General features: G+C 37.7%; 2 protein-coding genes across 7 annotated transcripts in view; one reads left to right on the top strand and one right to left on the bottom strand.

Annotated features, from left to right (window-relative positions):
• LOC145781065 (uncharacterized) overlaps positions 1-23,466 on the bottom strand; it is a 55,814-nt gene extending 32,348 nt beyond the window's left edge. The window contains exons 1-11 of one of the 6 annotated variants that reach the window (XM_082593744.1): positions 23,328-23,466; positions 21,627-21,881; positions 17,722-19,050; positions 17,189-17,257; positions 16,490-16,588; positions 11,651-12,325; positions 11,240-11,302; positions 9,173-9,268; positions 3,749-3,844; positions 3,127-3,195; positions 216-481 (exon numbers count right to left, since the gene is read on the bottom strand). In XM_082593744.1, coding sequence (XP_082449870.1) covers positions 216-481; positions 3,127-3,195; positions 3,749-3,844; positions 9,173-9,268; positions 11,240-11,302; positions 11,651-12,325; positions 16,490-16,588; positions 17,189-17,257; positions 17,722-19,050; positions 21,627-21,881; positions 23,328-23,406 — 3,096 coding nt within the window. In that variant the 5' untranslated portion in view covers positions 23,407-23,466. Of the gene's footprint in view, positions 1-215; positions 482-3,126; positions 3,196-3,748; positions 3,845-9,172; positions 9,269-11,239; positions 11,303-11,650; positions 12,326-16,489; positions 16,589-17,188; positions 17,294-17,721; positions 19,051-21,626; positions 21,882-23,327 lie in introns of all 6 variants that reach the window. The other 5 variants (XM_082593142.1, XM_082595708.1, XM_082595098.1 and 2 more) reach the window with 5 other exon arrangements.
• Positions 1-27,568, top strand: part of LOC145766021 (ATP-citrate synthase-like) — a 363,348-nt gene that overhangs the window by 296,317 nt on the left and 39,463 nt on the right. The window lies entirely within an intron of this gene.

A 27,568-nucleotide genomic window follows, 5' to 3' on the forward strand; every position in this document is an offset into this window, starting at 1 on the left:
TAATTATGATGCAACAATTAAATAATGTTGTTGTTTGCGACGTTTTGTTTATTTGTGAAAGTTTAACAAAACTTAAATAATTAAAATTGGAAACTGATTTGGAGTCGAACGATAAAACAATGTAAAGTAACGTTGAATCAACGTAACAACTGATGTTAATGCAACCATGGATCAATGTAATTAAACGTTGGTTATAAAAGTTAAACATGACTTACGGATCCAAGCATCGAATTGATCGCTTCCTTCCATGGACGGAATTGGTTGGAATTCATTCTGCATCCGTACAGTTCAAGCTTTCCAATCCGCCCTGGCATCGATTTGAGGAATGACGTCACCGCATGGAAGTCATTCTGAGTGTCGGAGGGTTCCATATTTATCCTCCCTCCATCAAAATGACTTCCTGCGGCCACGGTCACATCCTCGTTGTTGCCTTCCCTCAGGATTCTGCTGATGGCGATGATGGAGCGACCATCTTTGTGATCTAACAATGCAGGAATAATATCAATCAATATTAGCTCGGCTATCCAGGTTGTAATCTAAAACCACAGTTTGGTTCTAACCATAAAATAAACAAACATTGAATCCAAGTTGTTTACTCAAGAATAAAACATTAATTTATTTACGTCGAAAACAAAATACAAACAATTATTTTGAATCAAAAATCATTGTTTCGTAGCAAGTGTTGGAATTAGAAATGTTCTCTGTGTCCGAGACTTTAAATTAGGGCAGAATTGCTTATCTGGCAACACTTGCATGGGAAAAATAGCCACAGCCTTTAAACAAAACTTTCAGGTTTAAGTCAAAGTTCTAATTTGAAAAATTACCCGAGCAGTCTTAGGCTAGCTTTGCAGTTAGAAACTAAACTTTTGCTAAAACATGAAACTAATCAAAGCTTGCAAATTGAAATAAACTTTGATTTCTTTTTCGATAATTCTTCGAAGCAACTTTACAACTTGATCAGGAAAATTTCCAATCAGTCATTTCCTGCTGAAACTTCATCCAAGCTGATGCTTTTTGTTCCACAGTTAGAAGACAAGGACAGAAACAAACTTTAAAACATTTCTCTGGTGAAACTAAGCAGAATGATGACTGAATTGAAAGCTGACACCAACCATTCCTTACCTCCTTCTTCTTCAACGACCAAAAACAAAATGACTGTCGCCTGCTGATTTGCGCGGGAGTTTTTGTGCAGAGTTGCCAAATAAGTTTTTATTTGAAAAGTAGTTGACGCAACAAACAATAGAATAAAGATAAAAATCTAAACCAGTTGGAAAAAAAGACATAAGGTACTAATTTTACATTTTTTTAAAAATTAAAATAAAATATACGATCAGCTTGTAATTTTCAAAGAATACACACATACTCCAAAAAATGCAAATTTAAGCTTGGGGAAAAATTGTTTGAATTCTGTTCCGGCAACTCTTCTCCTAACCAGAACAAATTGTCGTCTGCAGCTTTGCGCGGGAGTTTTCTGCGTACCGTAGTGTTTCCCAGAAAAAAACAGTAATCAACAAAAATTTAAGGTGAAAGTTAATGCCATGCAAATTGGATGTTTGGATTTTTTATTGAAGCTATGCAAGATTAAATCATTTTTAAAGTTTTGTCTCGTGAATATTATATTTTAAGTTTGTAAAAAGAAGTAATGTTTCCTAAAAAACTTTAGAAATTGAAAAGGACAGTTTGACAAAACGCTTCCTTAATTTACGTTCAAAATCACTCCACTTGAACAAAAAGGCAATAAGCTGTAGTTATGTAGGCTATTGAATGATTTTAATGTTTCTATTCATAAAAATATATGCTATATAAAGCTTCTAAGTTTCGTTTCTTTTGCGTTCCAACAAAGATAAATAAAACTTGAATTGAATACAGTAACTTATACGGGTAGGGACATGTTAACTGTGACATGTTAGCAGCATCGAGACATTTTAACAGCGTGGCTAGATAATTTATTTTTAAATATTGATCCTGAGATTCATTTTATTCAAGTCCCTGCATTTCAAGCGGTTTCAGTAAAGCATTATTTCAACCGTTTCATTAAAAATAGCTACAAACGCCACTGCACACAACAACAAAAATTAGTCTCAATTACAATTAGCCTACTGTAGTCCACGTAAAAAGGTGTAATCAATTACTTTTAACTTTGATTCGAATTTTACCTGAACCATTGAGGACAGAAGAAAAAAAGCAAATCGAAGTCAAACCTTCCTCGATTCATGGGGCAGCCACTTTTTAAGTGCAGTTATATGTTTTGAAAAAATCATTGAGTTGAATTTGGTTAATGTCCAAACGAGACCTGGATTGGAGCCGACATTAGCAAAACAGAAGAGAGTGCTAAAACATTGCTTCACTGTGATCTAGATGATCTGAAGGACTCATTGCCAGAAGAGATGATTATTATGACTTGTCAAATGTTACAAAACTTTTCTAGTAGAATGAATCTTAATATGCAGTTTTGACTCTGAGTAGCGGTTTTACTGTATAATTTGGGATTGGTAGGCTACCAATAAGATTCTCGTGGCCTAGATAGAAACAGTCAAAAACACACTATCGGTATATCCAAAGAATACTCAAGCATGTTTTTCAAGTTTCTGTGCTTTTTGAAAAGGTCAGGGACACTAAAATCATCTCCGGCAGGATCAAACGTTCCATCTGGATCTCCTTGTTAACGCTACTGACTATTAGTGAGATGGTTGACAAATATTTAATAACTTGTGGTAAGTTAGACCTTTGTAGAAAATCTGTTTGAGTAAATTTCTTGCTGCCTGAAAGAAATGAGTACTGTTGCTTAAATGTGAACTGGAGATCATGATTTCTCACTTTATTTTGTAAGCTGCAGCTTCCTTGTTATGCTCTTATGCTTACCGTGCTTATATCTACACTAATATTTGCTGCTAGAGCCTTTGTTTTCTAACATGGCTGATTTGATTCAGTTGGCAATTTGTCATCTTTTGATTATTTTTAACCTGAAATTTAAACACTTTTATAAACAAAACTATGCAACAAAACAACAATGCAATCTTGGTTTTCAGTTGCCTAAATATAGGCTAGGTCAGTAGGCCACCTCAAAATTGGTAAAACATCCTCAGCATAGAAAACTGTGTTGACTAGGTAAAAACATTCACTTACCAGCAGCAACTTCTCGAGTTTTTTTATACAGCTCTGAAAGAAACGCTTTCCGTTTTTGCAATTTTTCACCTAAAAAAAAAACACACCCCTCATGAAAATTATGGCTGACCATCGTCACCTTCGTAGATGTCTCTTTCGTGGCCTAAGCATTCTTTACCACAGTTCATGCTTTCACTAACCAGAGTATGTGCAATCACTTTATTTCTATACAATCAAAGGCTATAGGATTGCCACCAGGGTGCAAGGATAAACAAAAATATTATTGTTTAGGCTACACTACAGTGTCAAACAGCACATCAACTAAAATCACTAAGAGCTCTAAAAATAATCTCTCTAGCCTACTAAAATTTTTTAGTTTGCAATTTGTTGTAAATTTTTGACGAGCAGTAGCTTACAGATATTTGCGTTACCAACATGTCTACGAGACAAGACACAAGAAATTGTAGGGATGCGGTTTCTTCTACCACACTCTAGTTTTTCAGCTCAGCTCAATTAAACGAATAATTCTGCTAAAAAAATAAACTAGTCCAAAGTGCAAAATTAAAGCAGCCTGTGTTTAAAAGTTTCTTTAAATAGCGTTGTCAAAGTCTTAATTTAACGTACAAAGTAAAATAAATTTTACCAGGTGAAGATAATCGGGTTTTCTGGGGAGGTGGTTGGAGTGTTGAAACATTGGATTCTTCTGAAGGTGGCTGGATAGTTGTTGACCTTAAAGAACCTATAAAAGTACAAACATGCTTGCAATATGCGCCTCAAGTTTAGATAGCAGATTTTTAAAAAGGATTTTTAAATCTGTGTGTAAAAGTTACTTTACATAGCCAAAGGTGGGCACCCGCTACTTTTAAAGCAGCGGCTACTTGGATAGACCAAAGAAGCGCGTTACCCGCTACCAATCGACGAAAGTCGCGCGCTACTCGCTACCGCTGCTTGGACAAAAGTAGCGCGTACTATCGCTACTTTTGTCCAAGGTGAAAAGGTGTCGCTCAAGGTGAAATTTATTTTTATGAGTCTTTTAAAAACACGAGCATTTAGATATGCGAGTCGCTGAGTCCTTCCGTTTGGACTTGAGCAGTGAGCACGTCTTTACCAACAGAGAACGGTCTCTACACCGCAGCACTGGAAGAAATGGGAAATTGCATTTAATGAGGAGACGTTTTAAATCGGCATTGGGAAAGCTCAGAAGCTTGCTTCTGTCTGAAGGAAGGGCCTCCACAATTGACTGGTTTTTCCGTACCAACATGTGATGCGATGGCACCAATACACCAAAAATTCATCCTCAGAGTCGTGACTGGTGTTGGATTAGGGATGGGCGATTTAGAATAGTGGATTCGAATCCTGTACTATTTGAATAATTTGAGTCCAAAAATAAGATTCAGTATGTAGCCTATCTCATTTTTATTCACGTCAAATTTACGTTATTTATCACTGCTGGAGACTGGAGTGAACAAGCTCAGAGGCCGATTGGTTTCTCCTTCGGTTCTGACACCGCATGACCATACTAGTAGAGATGACCGGCTATGTCACATTTTGAAGCCTTAAAATACCGGGCCGACTGTTTCGTAACAGTTCGGCAGACAAAACACATTACTTTTGCCTTAAGAGTATGTAGACATGAGTCGCAGGTTTTTAGACGTTGACTCAATGTAAGGAAAGTTTGTAAGTTCCGAGCTAAAATACTGCGCAGCTGGACATTTTTCTTGATAGGAGTGAACCATAAAGTGAACTCATACGCAGTTAGTCACAGCATAGGCAAGTCTAGCAGCTAGAGTGAAAATGAAAACAATTTAGTCGTACAATATGTGCAGTTAGTTTTCATGTGATATTCTCAAGCAACTAACACAGAAAAGCAATGCAAGGTACCGAAATTATGTAGCTGATTGCTGAGCAAATCAAGCTTCTGATATGCAATGGCTACAGGGCTAGTTGTATCTTCACTTCAGCATACTTTTTAATGCTACTGTAGGCTATTTTAACTTTGTTGTCAGTTGACGAAGAGAAAGCATGTTGACTTCATGTTTACAAAACTAAACAAGTTAAACTAATCATTTTATGGCAGCAAAATATTATAACTCTATGACCAATGTATGAATCGTAATGCAAGTCTTGGCATGTAGGATAGCCTATAGGCCTACATGACCGCGAATCGGTCATGACGTACTCCAGCAGCACCTCCACGAAAAGCACCCAAAATTCATATGAAACAACCTGATGAACTGGTAGACGTCTCGCAGAAAGACAGAATATCTGATTTTAGACCTAATATATATACTTTTGTGCTGCAAGAAAATTACAATTTGATGGTTTATTTAGTTTAAAGTAAATTCAGCCTTGTTTTACTATGTTGAACGTTTTGTTGCTTGTGTTTTCGTACACTGTCAAGTTGATGACTAGAGTTCTTAGACTACACTACGCGTTTTTGACAATATATTTACAAAGGCAAAATTTAGAAAATTTGGGCAAATTTTGTTTTGCCCCACCAAAATGTTTTACTCTCTTACGGCTATGCTTAGGCCTACAGCTGATTGTGCAGCTAAAGCTCCTTTGTACTTTCAGCTTTTGTCAAGGGGGGCTTCAATGTGCCTTCTCAGCCACTTGCTGATTTTGTTTGTAGTGCTTTTGCTGTTTTAGATGTTGTTGAAAAGGTACCGTACACAAATGTGGATTGCCTTGTCGAAAGGCTATGCAGTATGTTTTAAAAAATATCTTTTCACCGGTGTAAAATTTACATGTGACACATATGTGGACGGGGGCAAGCAACCACTTTGCATCGAGAATTGCTGTTAATATTTAATATAATAATTGGCAAAAGATTATAAATGAGACAAAAAGGATGACATTGCAGCATTTAATCAAAGGCAACGTCAAAAGTAGTTGACTCTATTGTAGTTATGAGATGTCTTTTTCCATCACCATGATCACCATCGTCTTTCTAGTTCCCCCCAATTTCATTGAATAACACATATATCATTATTTTCACATGTCCTTACACTATTTCTGTTGTAAAAAAATAGTCTGTGCTGTTTATTATTGTTTATTTTGCGGTGTTTGTTTACTTACAAATTATTCATTTGCACCCTCGTGGCCACCTGGAGATGCGGCCTGATTTGTCACATTTTGCAGATTTTGATTACAGCTACTGCTAGTGCTTGACTGATATTTTTTGAGATGTTTTTACTTTTTGCGGTTTCCTAATGACATAAAACTTTTTTGTTGCCTTGAGGAAGCAGTAGCAAATGAGAAAAAGTAAGTTGAAAAACGCAAAATCAGACTGTTATTGAAAATTAACAGTCTGACTAAAATCTACAAAATCAAATTGTCTTTGTTTTTCAACATATGAGGATGTTAAAACCTATTGTGTCATCTGGGGAAAAGAATAAAGAAAGCGTAAAAATCTAATTTTTAGAAAAATTTATTTAAACGTTCGCCCAAAGTTAGAAAAACCTGGAAATTTCTGCAAAATGTGACAAATCAGGCCGTATCCTTAGGTGGCCATGGCACCCTTCATGATGTAGTTTGGTAGCCTAATACAATATGTCTAAGGAATGTAAGCTCAGGCAACTGTTAAATGCATTAAAAACGCCTAACAGGTCTGAAAAATATCTGCTTTGTTGTACCCTATGCCAGTAATAGCAGTTTCTTTGTTAGTCAAAATTTCAGGTATTTTTCTATCGGCCCGTTGTAAAAAGGCCTATATATGTGACATAGCCGGCCATTCTTTCTTGCATAACGCAGTGAGAAGAAGTCGGGTAACTAATAATGTGATGGTATCGTAAACCTGATATACAATTAAAAATGAGCCTTGTCGCTTAAAAGAATAAAAAAATACCTTAAATATGTTTCTCGGCAGCCGATTTGTAGCAAGAATTGACAGCGATAGACACGTGTTTCGCCCATGAGTGTCTATCGCTGTCAATTCTTGCTACAAATCGGCTGCCGAGAAACATATTGTTGATTGGATGGTCTGAATGGCTAGCGTGGAAGCTATTCCGTTATGGTTAGCGAATCGCAACTGCTCGCTGTACTAGTGAGTGCTCAGCCTTGCGCTGATAGCCGGGAAGAACGCCCCTTTCTTCACAATACCTTAAATGTTGTAAAGCGACAATAAGTAAGCAGCACAGCAAGTAGTTTACACAAGCGCACACACGCTGATTGATATCGCATGAACCAGTTTTGAAGTTTCCCAGCACAACTGTGATAATCTCATTTAGGAATTGCGAGTTTTTGCTCGGGATTTCGGCGCTATATAACCTGGAATTTCTTCACTCAGCAATAATTTTATTGCGTTTAGTTGATGGAAGTTTGCATATCTTGGCTGATTTTTTAAATCAAAATTTTGAGAGTAGCTGACAGATACCCTCAAAGAATGAACAATCACATTCTTCATCTTTACTCAATTGGAGATTATCATTTCATATAAATTGAAATGTTTCGGTTCCTCTCAAATTACATCTAAAATATTTTTTGGAAAAAGTAAAAAGCGAATTAAACTTTATTTTTGAACGCCTATGCGTTCATGCGTGACATTTGCAGTCTCAGCAGAAAAACATCGTGCAAATCGACGATTTCGGTGCTTGAGTTAATGTCATTCTGTACTTCTAAGAAAATGAAAAAAAAAACGAAAAAAAAAGCCGATTTGAAGCGATTCTTCACAGTTCACAGTTTGCGACTTTGCAACTTGTACGTAAATGCTTCACCGAATTTGATACTGAAATCCATCAGGCTTTGCTCATAAAATCTTGTAATCCTCGCCTCAATAGGCAGCTGTTTCTTATCTGCTAAATGTCTTTAAGTAATTTTTGCGTCATTGATTTGTGTTTGTTCTCAGGCAATTAAGCGTCATGTGATTTTGCCTCTCCTCTGCCTTGCCGTTTCATTCTTATCTTTCTTTTATCGATATTTGTGTATGTAGATCAGATCTGTAATTTCAATTTATGAAGAACATCAGTCCGTTGGCTTTTGCCGAAAACGTTTGTAATTTTTAGTATATTTTCATGTAATTATGTCAAATAAATGCCGTAGGTTTTTTTGTGTAATATAATATTCCTAATTTAATTTATTAAAGTCAATGTATAATAATTAGTGTGATGTAAGGTATAGTATCTAGTCTGTCTAGTCAACAACCCTGTGGCAGTCATTGGTCCCATAATAGTGCCTCAGTTATTGGTGCGATATAATTATTTAGTTCACTAACACTTCAACACCAATATTGATTAGCAATTTTTCTGGCATGACACTCTACATAGAAAAATCCGTCTTTATATATTGTTTCAACGTTTGCAGACGTTAAATCAATACGAAAACCGTTGTCTGTTGGTTGGTTTCACTTCTTTTGAACAACTGTATTATATCAATAAGAGCAAAATAAAATCTTGTCAGTGGATGTCACGCTGTAATCGCAGGGTACTGGAACAGCGACTGCATTGCGTGAGTCTCCACATTATTAGTTTCCACTGCAGAGTTAACCACCATCAAACTGAGACAATGTTTAACAGGAAAAGATTCGAATAGTTATGAACACAACACAGCATTTACTTTACGTTTTAATGAACATAATTTGTGCTTCTAACAATACTTTGACTTTACTTGGCCTTTAAATCATTTTCCTTGACAAAAATATTTTAAACTATTAAAGAATAAAAACTATGCTAGAATAGATTCATATCCTCAACCATTTAAAATGATCTTTCTTAAGGGTTGGCTGGTGTCACTGGTTGGTTGGTGTCACTCTTGTCGGTATCAACGTGGCTTGATGTTTTCCACAATAAACGAATGATTTATGTTTTAATTTTTTCACACATTGTTTCCATGAAAAATATCCAAAAAAGCCATTTTTCACTTTATATTGGAAAGTAACGGGTAGCGGAAGTACGACTGAAAGAAATCCATCACTTATCTGCTACAGCTACATTGAAAAAAAGTAGCGCTGCTGCTGCAGCCGCTACTTCAACAAAATGTAGTTGCACAAAGGTAGCGCGCTACTGCCCACCTCTGTATATACAGCGTTGTCAAGGTGTTAATTTAACGTACAAAGTAAAATATATTTTACCAGATGAAAATAATCGGGTTTGCTGGGAAGGTGGTTGGAGTGTAGAAACATGGGATTCTTCTGGAGGTGAGTGGATAGTTGTTGACCTTAAAGAACCTATAAAAGTACAAACATGTTTGCAATATGCACCTTACTTGCAGATGGCAAATTAAAAAAAAAAAACATTTTGCAAGTGACCCTGAGCGGCAAACATTTGCTTGCTGCAAGTCCGATGCACTTCAGGCAAGATTCAATTTCAGCGCCTCATTGCTCAACTTTTTACTATACGTGAACATAAAAAGTTATGAAGTTTTTAGTTTTGGTAACTCCAATTATTGTTGGTTAAATTACTTTATATGTAGTAGTAAAACTAAGAATTAAAAATTAAATGATAGTTAAACTTTACACGGTATCAGCAAATTAATACAGCTTACTCCAAAATCTCATGTTTCATACTTAGCGTAATTTTTAAAAACAATAAAAACTATTAATACTACAAAAAGTGCTCAATACTAAGCAAAAAAGCAAAGCAGAGCGAATTAAATCAAATATAGTTATTACTATCTGAATCCTTAACAGCTTGTTTCACCTTTAACGGATCATCAGAAGGTCTTATTCAAATAGAATCTATTTGAATATAGAATATAGAAGTAGAATCAAATAGAATTGTATTTGAATAAGACCTTCTGATGATCCGTTAAAGGTGAAACAGGCTGTTAAGGATTCAGATAATAATAACTATATTTGATTTAGCTTAATTTTTATGTGTACGTTTGGTTAACAACTCCGCTATGTTGACCGCAGACTCCAAATGTTTGGAACCAGACCTTAGATGCCCAGACTCCGGCTCCTAAATACTTTAAACCTCCGGCTCCTGTACACTTCTGTATTGTAGCCAGCAGTGTTGACTTAAGTAGTTCAGTGAGTAGGCTACTTTTGAATCAGGGCACGGGATCGTTTTAAATACCCAGAAACTTATTGAAAAGTCCAAGATATTTTTATAATTGTCCTCAATTTGCACTAATGATGCACAGATGTGTCCTTCCTTATAAAACAAACACCTAACTTTCCCCCGGAAAAAACTTTTTTAAGATAAGCCACAAATAAGTTTGCAAAACATTAAAGCATTGGATATGTTGACGTTGTATCAGTGTAGAAAAAATGATTTACTGACCAGGGCAAGCCTATTCTGAACTCTTGCAGAAGCTTACTATAGCCTACAGTCGTTTTAATGAGTTTAAGTTTTGAAAAGCTTTCCTCAGCGCAAGCCGCAAGCAAGTTTGCAAAACATTGAAGCATTTGATATACTGTATTGTCTAAAAGTTTTTATTGCACCAAAAACCAATAGAACATCTTCAGATGTCAAAAATTTTGCTAAATTTGTAGTTATTGCTGATTCGGTCACTGGTCAACTCATTAGCGTCAATGTGCCTGCTTGATTGTAAGTTACCAATGATTTGCAACAATCTCAAAGCTGTTGAGAAGGAGCGATCTTCCTGGCGTCAGCACTACCTGACTACTCACTATAGAACAGCTAGCATTGTGTTTCGCTAACCATACCGGTGTAGCCTCCACACTAGCCATCAAGACTTTTCCAAAAACATGTGTTTCTCGGCAGTCGAGTGTAGCAGGGACAAAAGCAGCGGTTGAGAACTACGTGGCAGGAACTAGTGGTGCGGTACTGATGAGCCCAGCCTCATGGGCGAAACACGTGTCTATCGCTGAGTTCCTGCTACACTCGACTGCCGAGAAACAAATCTCATAGCTCTTGCAAATGCGACACCGAATTTCCAAATTAGCCCAACAAATCTGCGGTTTCAAAGCATCGGAGCGTCTTTTTCCATTTATTTTCTCGTAAACTGTAGGCCTGAGATTGGTGCGACAACATTCAAAACACAAAAATATCTTTGTTCAAAGAAAAATCAACTTCAAAAAAAGTTACAAAACTGCAATAAAAAAAAGTTTGCACCCTCTTTAAGTCGTACATAGCCCGAGAGGCTCGCGTTGAGCAAACTGATCTAACTGGAAATGCAGAAACAATCGAAATAAATTGACAATGCTCTAATTGTCTGTGTACATTGATCTTACTTGGTCGGCGATGGAAAAATGGTTGTGATCGTTGTGTAGACTTGGCTTTTCTTCCAGATGATTCTGTAAAAGCACAAATAGCGACAAAAGTTAATTACAGTGTTAATTTATTGTAACGCTTGTTGCGACAAAACGAGGCCTAGACGTAAAGTTTGGGATTAACTTTGCGAATTTTAATTGAAATGAAATTGTGGAAATTAATTGAAATTAAAATTGTGGTAAACCTCAAAGTTGAATATTTGAAATTATTTTGGCCCATAACCATTATATAACAGCAGAAAGACTTGATAAGTTTGAAAAAAAAAATTATCTTCTAATTGTTACGTGAAATAATTTTTTTTCAAAACCTGTTTTGCTCAAGTTCCTGTTTTAAAGCAACATCAACTTTAACTCATATAATTAATTTCTTACTTGGAAACACTTTTTTTGTGAAATATTTCAATCTTCTTATTAAGGATTGAAGTTTTGACTTTTGAGATACAGTTAAAGCATCCTGGGAAGATGATTGTGGTTGATTTGAAGCATTCTGGGAAGATGATTGTGGTTGATTGGAAGCATTCTGGGAAGATGATTGTGGTTGATTTGAAGCATCCTGGGAAGATGATTGTGGTTGATTTGAAGCATCCTGGGAAGATGATTGTGGTTGATTTGAAGCATCCTGGGACGATGATTGTGGTTGATTTGTAGCATCCTGGGAAGACGATTGTGGTTGATTTGAAGCATCCTGGGAAGATGATTGTGGTTGATTTGAAGCATCCTGGGAAGCGGATTGTGGTTGAATTGGAGCATCCTGGGAAGATGACTGTGGTTGAATTGAAACATTCTGGGAAGACGATTGTGGTTGATTTAAGGCATCCTGGGAAGATGATTGTGGTTGATTTGAAACATCCTGGAAATATGATTGTGGTTGAATTGGAGCATCCTGGGAAGATGACTGTGGTTGAATTGAAACATTCTGGGAAGACGATTGTGGTTGATTTGAAACATTCTGGGAAGACGATTGTGGTTGATTTGAAGCATCCTGGAAAGACGATTCAAGTTGATTTGAAGGATGGGATTCTTGAAGAATAGAATCTTGCAAGAGATCTGAAAAGCGAGAAATAAAACTCTTAACTACCTCAGTGTGCAGTAGCACAGTTTTGTGGAGCGATACTTAATGCGCCATAGGACAACTATAATGTGAACATAACTTGGAATGCACACTATTCATTCAAAGACTGGTTGATGCGCTTTCATCAGTCAGCACGAACTGTAGCCTAAGTCGAAAGTTGTGTAAAGTGATTTATATTTTCTGCTTTTAAACATAAAGTAGGCTATCAAAAGCTGCTTTGAAATGCGTTGCTCAGGCACACAACTTAAGAGCTACAATAAGTTTAACCTATTAAGTGCGTAATTAATTTTTCGAAACTCTCCTTACTGTGCGTATTAAATTTGATCACGCGCAGTATTTCGGGATGGACGAAAAGTGGCTCCTCGTGCCCCATCCTGTGAGTAACATCTGCACCCAAGCAGATGCCAAACGAAACTTGTCAACCAAGAGCCTCCACCCGGACGGCACAGCTGCAGGGGGCAATGGACAAGTTCAGACGCCCCACTATTCTGCAACTCAACATAGAAGGCTACACAACAAGCAAGATCAAATTTGTGGAGCAGCTTGCCCATACCAATCGGGCACTCGTCATCCTCCTCCAAGAGACCGACTGCACCTCTGCAGATCGGCTAGCTATTCCCAACTACACGCTAGCCGGGTCAACCTTAAGCAGGAAGCACGGCATTGCCACGTTTGTGCATGAGAGCCTGAAGTGGACCTTTGTCGATCAATCTCCAACTGATGCCGAGATTGAGTGGGTGTGCATTTGTATCTCAGACTACAACATTGTCAACATCTACAAGCCCCCACCCTCGCGAATGTTGCCACCATCCCTTCTAACGTTCCCCTCCTCCAGTCTCTACGCTGGCGATTTCAACTTCCAGCACATCGACTGGGGCTACAACAACACAAGCAGCGACGGAGAATTGCTGGCTGACTGGGCGTCTACAAACCATCTTGCCCTCCTATTCAATCCACAGGAACCAGCCAGTTTCCACTCCGGCCGCTGGGGAACAGGGACAAACCCTGACTTGGCCTTCGCGAGTGTCGACAGCTCTCTTCCAGACAGACGTGTGCTTGAGAAGTTCCCGCGGTCCCAACATCGGCCGTCCCTCATCACCGCCCCAAAACTTGTGGCCCCTGTCCCGAGTTCACCGGTGAAGCGTCCCACAGGGATCGGTCCTGGCTCCACTTCTTTTCAACATCTACACCCTCGACCTGCCAACTACGGTCTCCGCAAAATGCGCTTATGCGGACGACCTGGCAATTCTCCACTCGTCAAAGTCGTGGGAAAATCTAGAAGACACCTTGAGCCAGGACATGAAAACTCTCTCAGCATATCTCCAGAACTGGCGACTGAAACTCAGCGAAACCAAAACTGTGGCAGCAGCTTTCCACCTCTACATCGGGAAGCTGATCGTGAGCTACACGTCCAGAACAACGGAAAATCTCTGTCCTTCTGCCCCGAACCAAGATATCTTGGGGTGACACTGGACAGATCGCTCACATACCGCCACCATTTGGTGTCACTGCGCAAGAAACTGACATCCCGCGCTGCGCTACTCAAGCACCTGGCAGGCTCTAGCTGGGGAGCGAGGGCTGACACTTTGCGTATAGCAGCCTTAGCCCTTGTCTACTTTTCAGCAGAGTACTGTGCTCCTGTTTAGTGCCGCAGTGCTCACTGCCATAATATCGACACTGCCATAAACAGCGACCTGCGCACAGTGACCGGATGCCTGCGTCCCACACCATTGGACAATCTCCCCATCCTTGCTGGCATCCAACCCGCTGAGCTTCGTCGCGAAGAAGCCACTCTGTCCCTTGGTCGACGGGCACTGGAGCCTAACCACCTTCTTCACCATAAGATCTTTGCTCTCCCAAACGAGCACCCCAGTCGACTGAAATCAAGACACCCATTCGTGCTAGCCGCTCAACTTCTGATCAACGAATCTGATGTACAAGACATCTCTGCGGCTACTTGGGCGAACCATAAATAGAGTTCTGAATGGAAGACAACCGCTACCAGACTCCATTCGTTTATCCCCGACGCCAACACACGCCCCATCGGCCTAACACTACCATGACAGGCATGGGTGCGCCTTAACCGTCTCCGTACGGGCGTCGGGCTTTTCCGCTCAACCATGCACCAATGCGGAATGGCTTCTTCCTCCTCCTGTGAATGTGGTGCCGAGGAACAGACCGCAGACCACATCATCAATGACTGTTCCATCTTCAAGCCACCTAACGGAGTGGAAGGTCTGCGTGTCATGGATGATGGAACCAAAGACTGGCTGCTCTCTAGTAGCCTTACAGTGTTGTCCGGGAACATCATGAATCTGGGGTGGTAAAAGGATAGACCCTCGGCCCCAGAGGCTCACACGACGACGACGACTCGCTGTACTTTTCGTCGCATTATTGCTTGCTAGGATATTGTGGAACTCCCATGACACAGCAGAATACGCTTTTGTTCAATTTCCTTTTGTGTCTATTTCTTTAGCTTTTTATCGACTATTGCGGAGAAGTCTCCGGCTGGACTATTGTTTTCTGGTGTAATCGCATTACTCTCAAGTGATTATACCTTTCACCATTGTCAAATTATTCCACTAGTTGTTTAATATGAAGACAAAAATTCGTCAGTTCACAGAACAGCACAATTTCTACGTATTTGTAGGACACTAAACAAAGGACACGTAAGTTTAGTTTGGAAATATTCAACACTGGCCTTTGTCCGTAGTTACTTTTCATAATGTCTTTTTAGACATTCTTTTTGGATCAATAATGTCTTTTTAGACATTACTTTTAAAAAAATAAAAAAGAGTTAAAAGGCATGGAAATTTCACTTTGTGTGGAGCTACATGTACTTGAGAGGTTAACTGTTATTTTTTTATTCACCTATTGTTTTGTTGACTATATGTTGCAAAATATGTTTTCGAACACAACAAAACATTCTGAAACTGCTTGCAACATTACATCAAAATGACTTCACACTGACTGAACGCGCATGATGTGGTTCGAATTTCATACATCGGAAGGAAGCCATTTCAGAAAAAAAAAATTTAGGATGAAATCTTTTTATTCCTGCAATTGTTGTTATATTGTAGGTGAGTGCAGAAACTACCTAATATTGCAATAGAGTGACTTAGGGATTAATGATTTCCGTCAGGCTGCAATCGTTATTGTAAACAATGCATCTATGTTTCTTCACACGTCATAATTGCGCCTTCCAGACAAAAGCGAAAAGAGGAAAGCGAAATTAAAAGTGCCATGAATAGCTGCGATCACGAAAACGACAATTGTCGTCATACGCACTTAAACAAAATAATATTTCCAGAACCTCTTCCTTATTATTGGATGCACAATTGCAAATATGCTATACTCGCTTACTTTACCTTTTCAATGTTGGTCTGACATTAACATTGATTGTTACGTCACTACCGCACTTTCGTTAAGACGAAGCAACTGTTCCCATTTGTGAGTTACTGAATAGACAAGTTGGTTGGTTTGAATCTTTATGATTGGACCGACAAAGCTTCTGATAGTTTATTCGTAGAAGTTTCTCATACTTGTAGAAGCTTTGACTACTGACGCCTGGCCGGTTACCGAGACTGACAGAGTCAGGTTTCTGCTTGTTGAAGTATGTGAATTCTTAATCCAACCACTAGGTGCCGCTAAATCGGAAGCAATCCTCAAATGCGTTGCTCAAGCGCATACTCCGAGAGCCGAACCAGTGTCGCTTGATCGTGAGGTCTATTTGTGTACAAAGTCAGGCACTTAACCAACTGAGCTAACGTGTCGGACTTGACTTATTAGAGCTAATATAATTTAGGATTTTGCAAGCTACTTATAATCAAGGCATGCCACAATGCAGTTGTAAATGCAGAAGCGAAGACTAATATTGTTCTGTAGCTAGGCTTCGTGTAATTAAGTTGTCTTTGACTTGGTTCCACTTGTTTTTATCAAGGATAATCACAGCCAACAAGGTTAGAAAAAATATAATTAACGCCCAAATAAGTTAACACCCAAAGGCGAACGTGAAGACGTGGTATAGCCTATGTAGATGGGGTAAGTTTATTAAAAAGGTGATTATGGTTCGTCTGTGTCTAGATGTGCTTGAGCATTACTGGCTAACTTTAAATGTTGTTAGCAGAATATATTCTTACTTGATAGAGGTTGCAAAGACGGTGTTTGCTGGAAAGATGTTTGTGGTAAAGTGGATTCAATTGAAGGTTGTTGTTGGTTGATTGCATGACTCGAAGAAGCTGAAAGAAATAAACATAAGAACTTATCGAGCGCACTGATTGTCACTAAGTGACATGCACTGTCGTGGCCAGACACTCAATGGCACGCCTGAGAAGACACATCTGATTGTGGGTAGGAAGACTTTCTTCTTCAATTTTTTATTTAGCTGATTTAATATAATTTTTCAACCATTGGCATAAATCTGGATATGAAAACAATAACCATGGTCACTATTATCACTTAAAATAATAATTGAATAATCTGTTAAGCTATCATCATTTGATCATCTATAAATAATAAAATTGAATAATAAACAATTACTAAATAACAGAGATTTGCTTCAATGGATCAATTTGAGTTCATCGACTTTGCAATCAAAGAACCAACAAAAACAAGCAACGGTGGTTCAAGTATCGACCTGTGCAGTTGAGTAACAGAATTCCAACACAGCTGGTCAATGATCATTGAGCGTCAACTAGTGGTTGGAATGATTCATTAGCAACAGAACTTTACAAGAAACATTCTCTGTGTCTATGACAGTTATGCAAAACTTCTAGGATTAAACTAAAAAAAACTAGAAAAAAAACTTAAAAAAACAAACTAGTTTACTTAGTTCCTACTTGAAGCAATTTGTGAAGACAGAGGTGGTGATTGAAATGGTGATTGCGTCAGTGCTGACGTAGATGCATCTGACGGAAATTGATGCATTGCAGAACTCGATAGATCTGCAGAAAATGTTCATAATTAGTTTATGAAGCTATACAACTTAGTTCAACAAGTTGCTGCTTCTGTAATTCATCATAATATTTATACAATTGCACATACCCGCACATAGTCTTTGTACCATTCCAGCATCTTTCACACAATTTTAAACAGAATAAATAATTTAGTAGATTAGTTTAAATGAGTTTAAGTTAGTACAGTGGTTCTTATCCTTTTGCCATTTTGGTTCCCCCTTCAAATCACCATCCAGTTCTCTCACCCCTCTTAAAATTGGTTGAAAAGTAACAGTCGCCTACATTTCACACTGTTTCTTGAAACCCTGGTTAGGAATTCCTGATTTAATAGAAAACAAATTGTTCAATTATGGACAATCACGATTTCATTCGATTTCAATACAATAACAAAACCATTGTTTATAAAATATAATTACCTTCATTCATGCTCGAATCCAACAGAAGTCCTGATAAGAATTGAACAACGACTGACCAGTGATCGACCAGTAGATCAGTTTGTACAAATGATGTGAAATTATCTAACGGCATTTGATGGACCATGTATAAAGCGCTAAAAAACTCTTGAAAGGTTTGGTGTGAAAAATATAATCGTTGGTTACCCTCGAAAAGGCCACAATTTTTATTTGAAGCAAATAATGCCACGACAATATCTTGCACATCTTTTGTTAAAAGATTGTCGTTTTGAAGATCTTCAGTTGTGATTACTACGGTTCCATTTTTTGTTGCATTGTACGCGATTCGTGACAGTTTAAGGACAATTTCATCTGTTAAAGCAATTGTGTGTTCTGATATTCTGAGGTTTCCTAGCACTCTTTGAAATATTTGGGTCATTGTTGAAATATTTACAGCCTCGTGTGATGAACTAAGAGAAGCTCGTAAGTATAATTGTAACATCAAAGGATTGTAGCACATGGATTCTAGATGAGGAGTTTCTACAGTTAGCTTGTCAAAAATTTCATTTGATTTTTGTTCATCATTTATCAAAGCAACAAACAAGTTTTTCATGTTTTCAGACGTTAAGTCTCCAACGAAATATGTTTGATTAGGGCGACAGATTACAGGAATTTTGAGCATGGCGTGTGGTCGTGAGGTGAATACAATGTGGCAATTGCGTAAGAAAGTTTTTCGACACAGATTCGACACAAGCGCCTGGCATGTGAGTAAAGAGTCATAATTCGATCTTTCCACTTTATCCATCAAATTCCACTTCACCTGGTCGAATCCGTCAAAGATTAAAAAACAATTTTGGGTGTGATTTTTTATCCAATTGAAAACAGAATCTTTTTCTTCTGTATTCAAGCCAAAATTTACATCTCCAAGTAAAAATTCCTTCAAAGTTAATTTCTTGTCATCGCAATCATTCATGCTCATGAAGGGTATCATCAGAACCAGAAAGTCTCGTCTAGTTTTGTCTAGACGCCTTGCCAGGCGCTTTGATAACGTTGTCTTTCCCGCCCCAGGGTAACCGACGATTGATATGAAGCTTTGTGACTTAATACGTGAAATTAATTCATCAATCGAAACTTTTTTATCAGACTCTTTAAATTTAATTTGTCTGATTTTGGGATCATACTGGTCATCGTTAGGAATGAACCTTCCTTCGTAGAAGTCCACCGACAGAAACTCTGGATGAACTTCTGGAAAATTCGATGCTGGATTATCAAACTTCGACACATCTACATCAAACTCGGATTTGTAGAGTTGTCGAGTTGCTTTCTTCAGTTTATTGAAGGCCTTGTTTGGATCTAATGACAAAAAAAAGTTTTCAAAATCACATTTTGTCAAAATTGACTTTCCATTAACTGAACGTTAAAATCAGTTTTTCGGAAAAATCACAAATGATTTTTCCCTAAACCAAGTTGAAATTCCCCCAATTAGTTGCGTATTTCTACGAATCCAACTCAACAAAATGTAGCTCAAAATGCTTACTTTGGAAATTCTTCATTCTCCATAGGCAGGGTTGGAAGTAACGACTAGTTGTCACTATTCGATAGCGTTATTCGTTGCTTTCTGAATATCGAATGCTTACACCCATTTCTTTTAAAAATAAATATCGAATGCGCGTTATTCATTGCTTTTTTATGCAAGCAACGAAGTCATTAATCGTTTTTCACTAATCGATATTTAGGAGAACTGCTGAATCATTTTTTGTTATTCACTTACTTCGTCGTCAAAACGAATTTACGAGATTTAGTTTTCGGATTACTATCCCACCTATAGTCCCCTTCCGGTTTTCGAACTTTAAAGGATTAAGGAAAAGTTTGCGGCAACACAGTTCAGAAAAACCATGCAAGTGAGCGTCGTTAACGATGTTGCCAACCTGTTTTTTTTTCGAGTTTGCGTATTTTTTTTTTTTGAGTTTGCTGGTTGTTTGTTTCTGGGCTTGTTTTTTGGCCAGTTAAACATTTTTTTGACTTGTTTTTGACACTGACATTGCGAGGTTTTTATTGTAGTCAACATTGTAACAACATTGTCAACATTGAAAATATTTTGGAAATCCCGAGAAGTTTGGAGTGTGTATATTTATGTATGTTTAGAGTAGACCAAAGGAATACATTTTTGTCCATTCATTTATTTTCACTGTAAGATAATGCGTTAGCATCGATCGCATAACTTTTATTTGAATAAGATTCCAAAATTTTTGTCGAGTTACATAAGCTAACTGTTAGCAAAACTTTTTTGTTTACCTCGTGTTAAAATTTGTCTGTCTTCGCCGATTTCATTAGATTACATCATTGCGTTTTTTGTACTCTGGTTATTCTTCAAATTACTGATTAATTTATTTGTAGTGTCTGGAATGAATAATAATTTCCACAATGGTCATATATATTTGCTATTCAAATCTTGTGTTCGCTAATTTCGGGCGAAGAAGATTTATAATTTGCTGTAAACTTGTTAAAATTTTTGATAGCTTTCGATTTTTGCGTCTCATGATTAGTGCACTGCCAGCCACTGCATAATAGGCTACTGGTGGTCTTATCGTCTGATATGTCATTTTACTCATGAGTCATGAGGATTTCGCTTTTATTTAATGTCGTTGTAACCTTTTTGTGAAATATGGAAATGAGTAAGAATTAAACAATAAGTTATATTTTTGTTATTTCTAAAGTTAAACTGGTAGTTTTGTTTCATCTGTGCTGTTAGTAATTATTTATTATTTTAATTATTTTTAGTAATTGCTATTCGTTGCTTTTTAAGTATCGAAAGCGGAAAGTCATTGCTTTTTTGGGCACTATCGAATAGTGAAATAGTCATTGCTTTTTGACTAACGACTTCCAACCCTGTCGATAGGAAAGTTTATGTTTTTAGCAGCTTTCAGTTTTGGCAACACTAGTTGAAACACGGCGTTGTCTTATACCGTATTTGTTTTTATAAAGATGGTGTGCTCTGTGAATTATTCCCTCTGCTAGTTGCCGCTGAAAGGAGAGCAGTTCTGAAATGCGATACTCAAGGGCAGAGTTCGAGAACCGAACCAGCGCTGCTTGGTCTTGATTCGGGCGCGTAACCACTGAGCTAAAGGGGCAATTTTCTCTAAAACTAAATTTAAATTTCTCTAACTAGTTGCGTATGTCTAAGATTCCAACTCAACAACGTATCACCAAATACCCACTTCAAAACTTCTAAACATTTTCGACATGAAATTTATGATCCAAACAACTTTCAAATTTGGCAACACTAGCTGAAATACAGCTTTATCGTGTAGTTGTTTTGCTAGAGGAAGATTCCCAACACACCTCGTAGTGTAAGGCAACGACCATACGCAATCAATGGCATGTCAACATAGCCCAAGTACATTTCAACTTTGCTCTATGTTATGAAAGCAACTCAAAATGTAGCTAAATTGTTACAATCAATCAGCTTGTAGAGAAATACAAATATTTTAGCTTTGCATCAAAACTTAACATTCTCAAATAATATTGGTTCAGTACAAAATCTTATTAATTTCCAATCACAAATTTTAAATTTAAATAGAAATAATATGGAAAAATTAAATCAATTTAGTGTAAAACCTATGAAAGGGCAACTTCAATTACTGGGCTCTCCAAAAGAAACTTATATTTCAGCTTATATTCAATATGACACAAGCAGAATTTTTTTTTAGGGGGAAAATTTGACCAATTAAAAATCTAGTATTGCAAAAAAAAATTTTGAGGTTCACTTTATCAATTTTCTCAAAAACGTTAAAAGCTGAACAAAAGAAAATGTAAAATATTTTCATTTACAAACGGAGCAACTTTTAAAGCTCACTGCTACGAATAAAAGTTCAAATATTAAAACTAGTAAATTTTATTTTTGATATAAACTTGAACATTTCACAAACCTTCCTGATCTCCAGATGGAACATTGGTTTGTTCGGGTTGATGAACAATCTTGGTTATGTTTTGCTGGTTGTAAACCTGGACCACCTGCTGATCAATATGATGTTGATGATGGACGTTCATTACTTGTTGATACTGCGGCTGGTCAACCTGGATCGACTGATGATCAACATGCTGATGATGATGGGCATGATGCTGCCGGTTGTCCTGCTGAATTACTTGCTGCTGAAGAACAGCCATGTTGCTCGGAGCTTGTTCTGTAAGAAGCAAAACAATTTATTGTTATGATGTCACATTTCAATTCTCCTATTTAGGAGTGTCTAATTCCTACGATGTTTATTTAGAAGCAAAACCACTAACACAACGATACAATAATATCAGAATATATTAGCACTTAAGTGTTAATTTATTGTGTCATTATTGTTAAATGCCATGGGCATGAAAGTCAGTTCTTGTGCTCATCTTCAGGCACGTCATTAAGTGTTTTACCAAATAAACAGCAGCGTGCTCTTCTGCGGTGTCGAACCGGCGTCCTCTCGACTGTCGTACGAGGGTTTTCACTACTCGGTCATGCCGCCAACCATACAACGGTAATATAAAAGTTCTTGCAAACACCAGAGGACGTCATGCCATATTTAAAGAGTCCCTTAGACCAGAGATGTCCAACCTTCGGCCGGCGGGTTGCATTGCGGCCCACCTGAGATTTTTGTGCGGCCCGCTAGTCATTCTCACTCCAAGTAGACTAGTATTTTCAACTTCATGGAGAAAAAGAAACAAAATGTGAACTTTATAGAAAATGAAGAATGATTGAATGATTTTTCTTTTTTAGTTGACCTTACAGAAGTGCTAGCTGAGCTCAATTTGCATCTACAAGAGAAAGGTCAGTTGTGTAGTTTAATGTTCGAGTGAATAAGTAGCTTTATCAGGAAATTAAAACTTTTCATAGCACAATTGAAAGCAGGTGGAATTCTACATTTTCGTCGTCTATCAAAAAGAGCTCAAGACAGGTCTGTAAACTATGAAAAGTATGCTAAGTTATGTGAAGATTTGCTTGAAGAATTAACAGTCTGATTTTCTGACTTGAAAAAGATTGAAATTGAATTAAAATTATTCAATGACCCAGTTTCATTTCAGTGTGATAAAGCGCTACCCGAATTCAAACATAAACTGATTGAACTGCGAAGTCGAGAAAATTTGAAAACTTTCCACAGAGAACACACTCTTCCTTTATTTTATAAAGAATTACATTCATGTAATGAATTTATTAAATTAGTTAATTTGTCCAGAAAATTATTGCTTATGTGGGGCAGCACATATTGTTGCGAGTAGTTATTTTTATTCATGAAAAACATCAAAACTGCAGAAAGAAACAGACTGACCGACAAACACTTAGCAAACATCCTAAGAATCAAGACAACGTCGTTTAATGCAAATGTTGATAACCTCTTAGCTGGAAAACAATGTCAAGAATCTCATTGACTTTGTATTGTAGAAATAAATTTTTGTTTCTTTCTATGTGTGTGTTATTTGTTCCTATTTTGAAAGATGAAATTAATGGTTTTTATTTGTTTCTTTATGTACCTATTTTTCTTGAAATTTAATATGTCTTGCGGCCCATTAATTTATTTCAAATGACAATGCGGCCCACTATAATCAAAGGTTGGACATCCCTGCCTTAGACAAATTGTTCAAAACAAACTTACCAGGATTTCCTGGCAATGGTCGTACAGACTCTTCAGTTGAAGGTGTTGTGTTTTCTTCTTGATTTTGTGGGAAATACATTTTGTATTGTTTTGTTAACTGCTAGTCAGCAAATCAAAATAAAACTTAGTAAGGTAGTTGATGCTACAAACACAATGGTGAGTCATAAACATCTAACTTCCTTATCAAAGTAAACAAGACAAATCAAGCAACATAAATTTATATTAAACAAACCAACACAAACGCATGATTTGAATAATAGCTTCGACTGCGGCTCATTAATCTCCATGTTTCATGCCGACAAATCACTTTGTTCAACATCAATGATACAAACTCATCTACGCGGGATTCATACATTATTGTTCTAACTTGTCCTCACCACCGAAACAACACAGCAAGTTATACTTTGATGTTTCCAATTTGACCAACGCTAGATTCGAACCCAAACCAACCAACTAGTCGACTGTGCAGAAGCGCTGAGCATCTCGCGTTTTATAGCAGTGATCACGTGGGCAGGGCATGGCTGGAAAATGAACAGAAAAAAAGAAATGCAGGCTACTTGGTAAAAAGTTTTTTCAACTCACAAGCATAAACAGAACGATTCTTTTGCTTGACGAAATAGCAACGTTAGAAAACATTGAAACATCGTGTAATTTGCGATTTGAATTGGTTGGCAATTTATTTATATTTCTCAATATTCAAATAATTATTAGTCTTCTTTGTATTGAATTTCGTTTTGTTTTGCAAATCTTCAACAAATACGTTGATGAAATTCTTTCGGGGTCGTGAAAGAAAAAAAAAAACATTTTGAAGCGAACGATCGCCACGAGAGCTTTAAGTGATATCGAATTTTAGCTTGATGATTTTAAGAGAATTTTGTACTAAAATACACAAAAGTAGAAGTCGAGCTTCCAAAGAAAAATAGTTTAGGTAGTTTAAGAATTTCTTCAAACAAATCTAATTAAGATTTAATCGATTTTGGTGCATTTTTCAACCCAATTATGGTTTTTTGATCTAGATGCGCGTCTTGTATTTTAACACATTTTGCTGCATCTAAAGTTTATTTAGATCTTCTACCGCTAGTAGGCATACCGATTTGTCCCGCGTTTAGTAAAAGTAAACCACTATAAAATTATTACTGCACTTTAAGCACCCTAATGCTGCAAGATGATGTACTGTATAAACCTAGCCCCCATGAAAATTGTACGCGCGCTGTGCAAATGAGTGACGTATCTGCATTGCATTCTTAACTTTGGCTGCATTGCAACTCGCGTAAAAACTAACAAAATTTTGAAACGTTTAATCAAAAATTTAAAATATTTTTGTTTGTCCTGTGGTCTTTTGTCGGCTTCCCCATAAGCGAACAGTGAGATGAAGTCAAGTTATAAGTGATAAAACAAGTTGTAGCAACAACTGAAAATAAGTGATAAAACAAGTTGTAGCAACAACAGCAAATAACTAGATGAGGTTGCATTTAATTGGGACTTACATATTTTGTTCTAACCTATATTAAAAGTTGTGTAAGATTACTGTGTGTTATTACACATTACGCATCTTTGAAACTGAAAGGAATTATGGACCAGAAGACTTTCAGGATTACAATCCACATTTATTGTTGCTGTTGGTTTTCTCATAGTCACTCCGACATATGAGAACTTGTAATTTGTCTTCAAGATGCAGTGTCAATACGAAACATGATCGAATTAAGTTCTTCAATTACAAATTATTAAGGTCCAGTCACCTAAATCTTCTTATTTCAAAATTCAATTTGCAATCGTAGGTCTGTGACATGGAGTTTTCAATGCAGTTTAAATACAAATCAAAATAGAATTAAAGTCTTTAATTGCCAAGCATCAAAATGTCAGACAAAATACGATTTATATTTGTAGATCATTTTGAATTATTTTCATTAGTTTGTTCATACAAAGCATGACAATGTTGCTAGGCTTCCAAGTGTGGAATAAGTTTGTTCATACAAAACATGACAATGTTGCTAGGCTTCCATGCAGGCCCGCAACCAGCAAATATTTTCGGGGGGGGCATTTAATTTTTATCAAAGAACAAACATTAAAATGATGCATTGTGACATTTTTATGCTAATGTCCACGCCCATTGATAGGGTGTGTGGCACTACCATGCTACGGTTCAGTGGTCATAACTTATGTCAATCACGTTTTTGTTTAGTACAGCATTAAAGGAAATTAGCCTTTGTAACCTTTTCTCATTTAGCTATGACTACCCAAGGAAGAAAATTACGATAATACAGTAATGTGTTCAGTCGGTTACAAATAAAATACAACATCTGTATAGGCTACGAACTGCATTGGCACGACTGGAGTCATAAATTAATCAATAACATATATTTACATCAACATAAACGAACAGATACATATGAATAAACTCAACACGGTAATTACAAATTACAATCCTGAAACATTTTGTTGGCTCAACAAGTTTTTATGTTTGTAGGCCCAAAGAAATTGACTTTGCAAATGCAAAATGACATTTTAATTTAGAGCATAATGTCTAACTTTCTACTTGATTTGGCAAGTTCGTTTATCACCAATTCCGCGCTTGGAATTTGAGTACGATGGATTTGCATGAGAGCTAGTCCAGAAAGCCTGTCCTGCCCCATAGTGCTTCTAAGGTAACTTTTCAAGCGTCGTAAACAGCTAAATGTTCTTTCTGCAGAAGCAATTGTGACTGGAAGTGTAGCCAAAATTATCAAGAGTTTGTAAATGTTTGGATAAAACTCTTTTTGGGATTCTATTGCTGACACCGCATCAATCGCACTTACTGGCCTTTCACTTTCAAGAATTCATTTAAAATCAGATTTACAAATGCCTAAGCCCAACTGAGTAGCTTATTCACCACGCTATCGCAGCTGCTTTTGATCTCGAATTATTTAGTTGTTTTTAAACGCTTTTTATGGTGATGGCGTATGAGCGATCTTTCCAGGCTAGATTGGAGGGCAGGAAATCTTCAGCCACTCGGCAGTCTCGTCGTCCAGGATTCTCAGACCATGCGCACCGTGTGGAGGCCGATGGGTTAGGCAGTGGTGGATGACATGGTCTGCGGTCTGTTCCGTGGCACCACACTCGCATTCTGATGAAGGAGCCAGGCCCCATTTGTGCATGTCCGAACGAAAGCGGCCGACGCCAGTTCGCAGGCGGTTAAGCCTGACCCACGCAAGCCTTGCGAGGGACATCCCTGGTGGACGGGGATCGGCGTTGGGTATGAAGTCACGGAGCGTGGAGGTGTGATTTTGCCACTCCGTGTTCCACATGTGGTTCGTCCAGTGTGCCGCACTTAAACTAAGTTTTTCTGCGTTCTTAAGGAGTTGTTGTGCGGCAGGCACAAAGGGGCGTCTTGATTTCAAGCGCTGCTTTATAGGTGGTGGTCTCTTGAGTGTTGCATGGAGGAGATGGTCGGGGTCCAAAGCGCGGTGAGCGAGAGAAATCGTGGCTCCTTTACGGCGTACCTCAGCGGGTTGGATGCCTGCTAGGATGGGTAGGCAGTCCGTTGGAGTGGGACGCAGGCATCCAGTCACAGTACGCAGTGCGTCGTTTATGGTGATGATGGATGGTGGATGTAAAAAAGATGATGGATGATGGATTATATGGTGATGATGGATGCTGACACTATGTATACGGTAACGAAACAGATAATGAGGATGCCAGCCTAATTTATCGAACAAAATTGTTAGCATAGCTTCCAACCAGCGTACCGTATGAAAGGACATTTTGCCGAAAGACATTTTGCCGAAAGGACATTTTGCCGAAACTCATTTTGCCGACAGTACTAGTTACCGAATTCTATAATTTCGCCAATTTGTCTAATCGGCATTTAGTCCTTTCGGCAATTAGTCTTTCGGCAAAATGAGTTTCGAAAAAATGTCTATTCGGCAAAATGTCCTTTCGGCAAAATGTTTTTTCGACAAAATGTCCGGGTACACTACAGTATGGCTGTACATGTACGACGTATAGTAGGGCCTACATTTCATACTGCATAAAACGCTTAAAAAATTTTTAAAAAATTTCGGGGGGGGGCAAATGCCCCCAATGCCCCCCCTGGTTGCGGGCTTGCTTCCATGTGTGGGAAATCAAACAGTAGCAGATCATTCATTTCAGCAATGACAACTCACCTAGCTTGGTACCTCCAAGCGCAAATATTAATAACTCCGCTAAGCACAATCTCCTTCAAATTGATTGTTCACAATTAATTTCTAGTAATTGAAAATTGC

This window comes from Aplidium turbinatum, chromosome 1 (genome assembly GCF_918807975.1).
Source record: "Aplidium turbinatum chromosome 1, kaAplTurb1.1, whole genome shotgun sequence".
Classification (NCBI taxonomy): domain Eukaryota; kingdom Metazoa; phylum Chordata; class Ascidiacea; order Aplousobranchia; family Polyclinidae; genus Aplidium; species Aplidium turbinatum.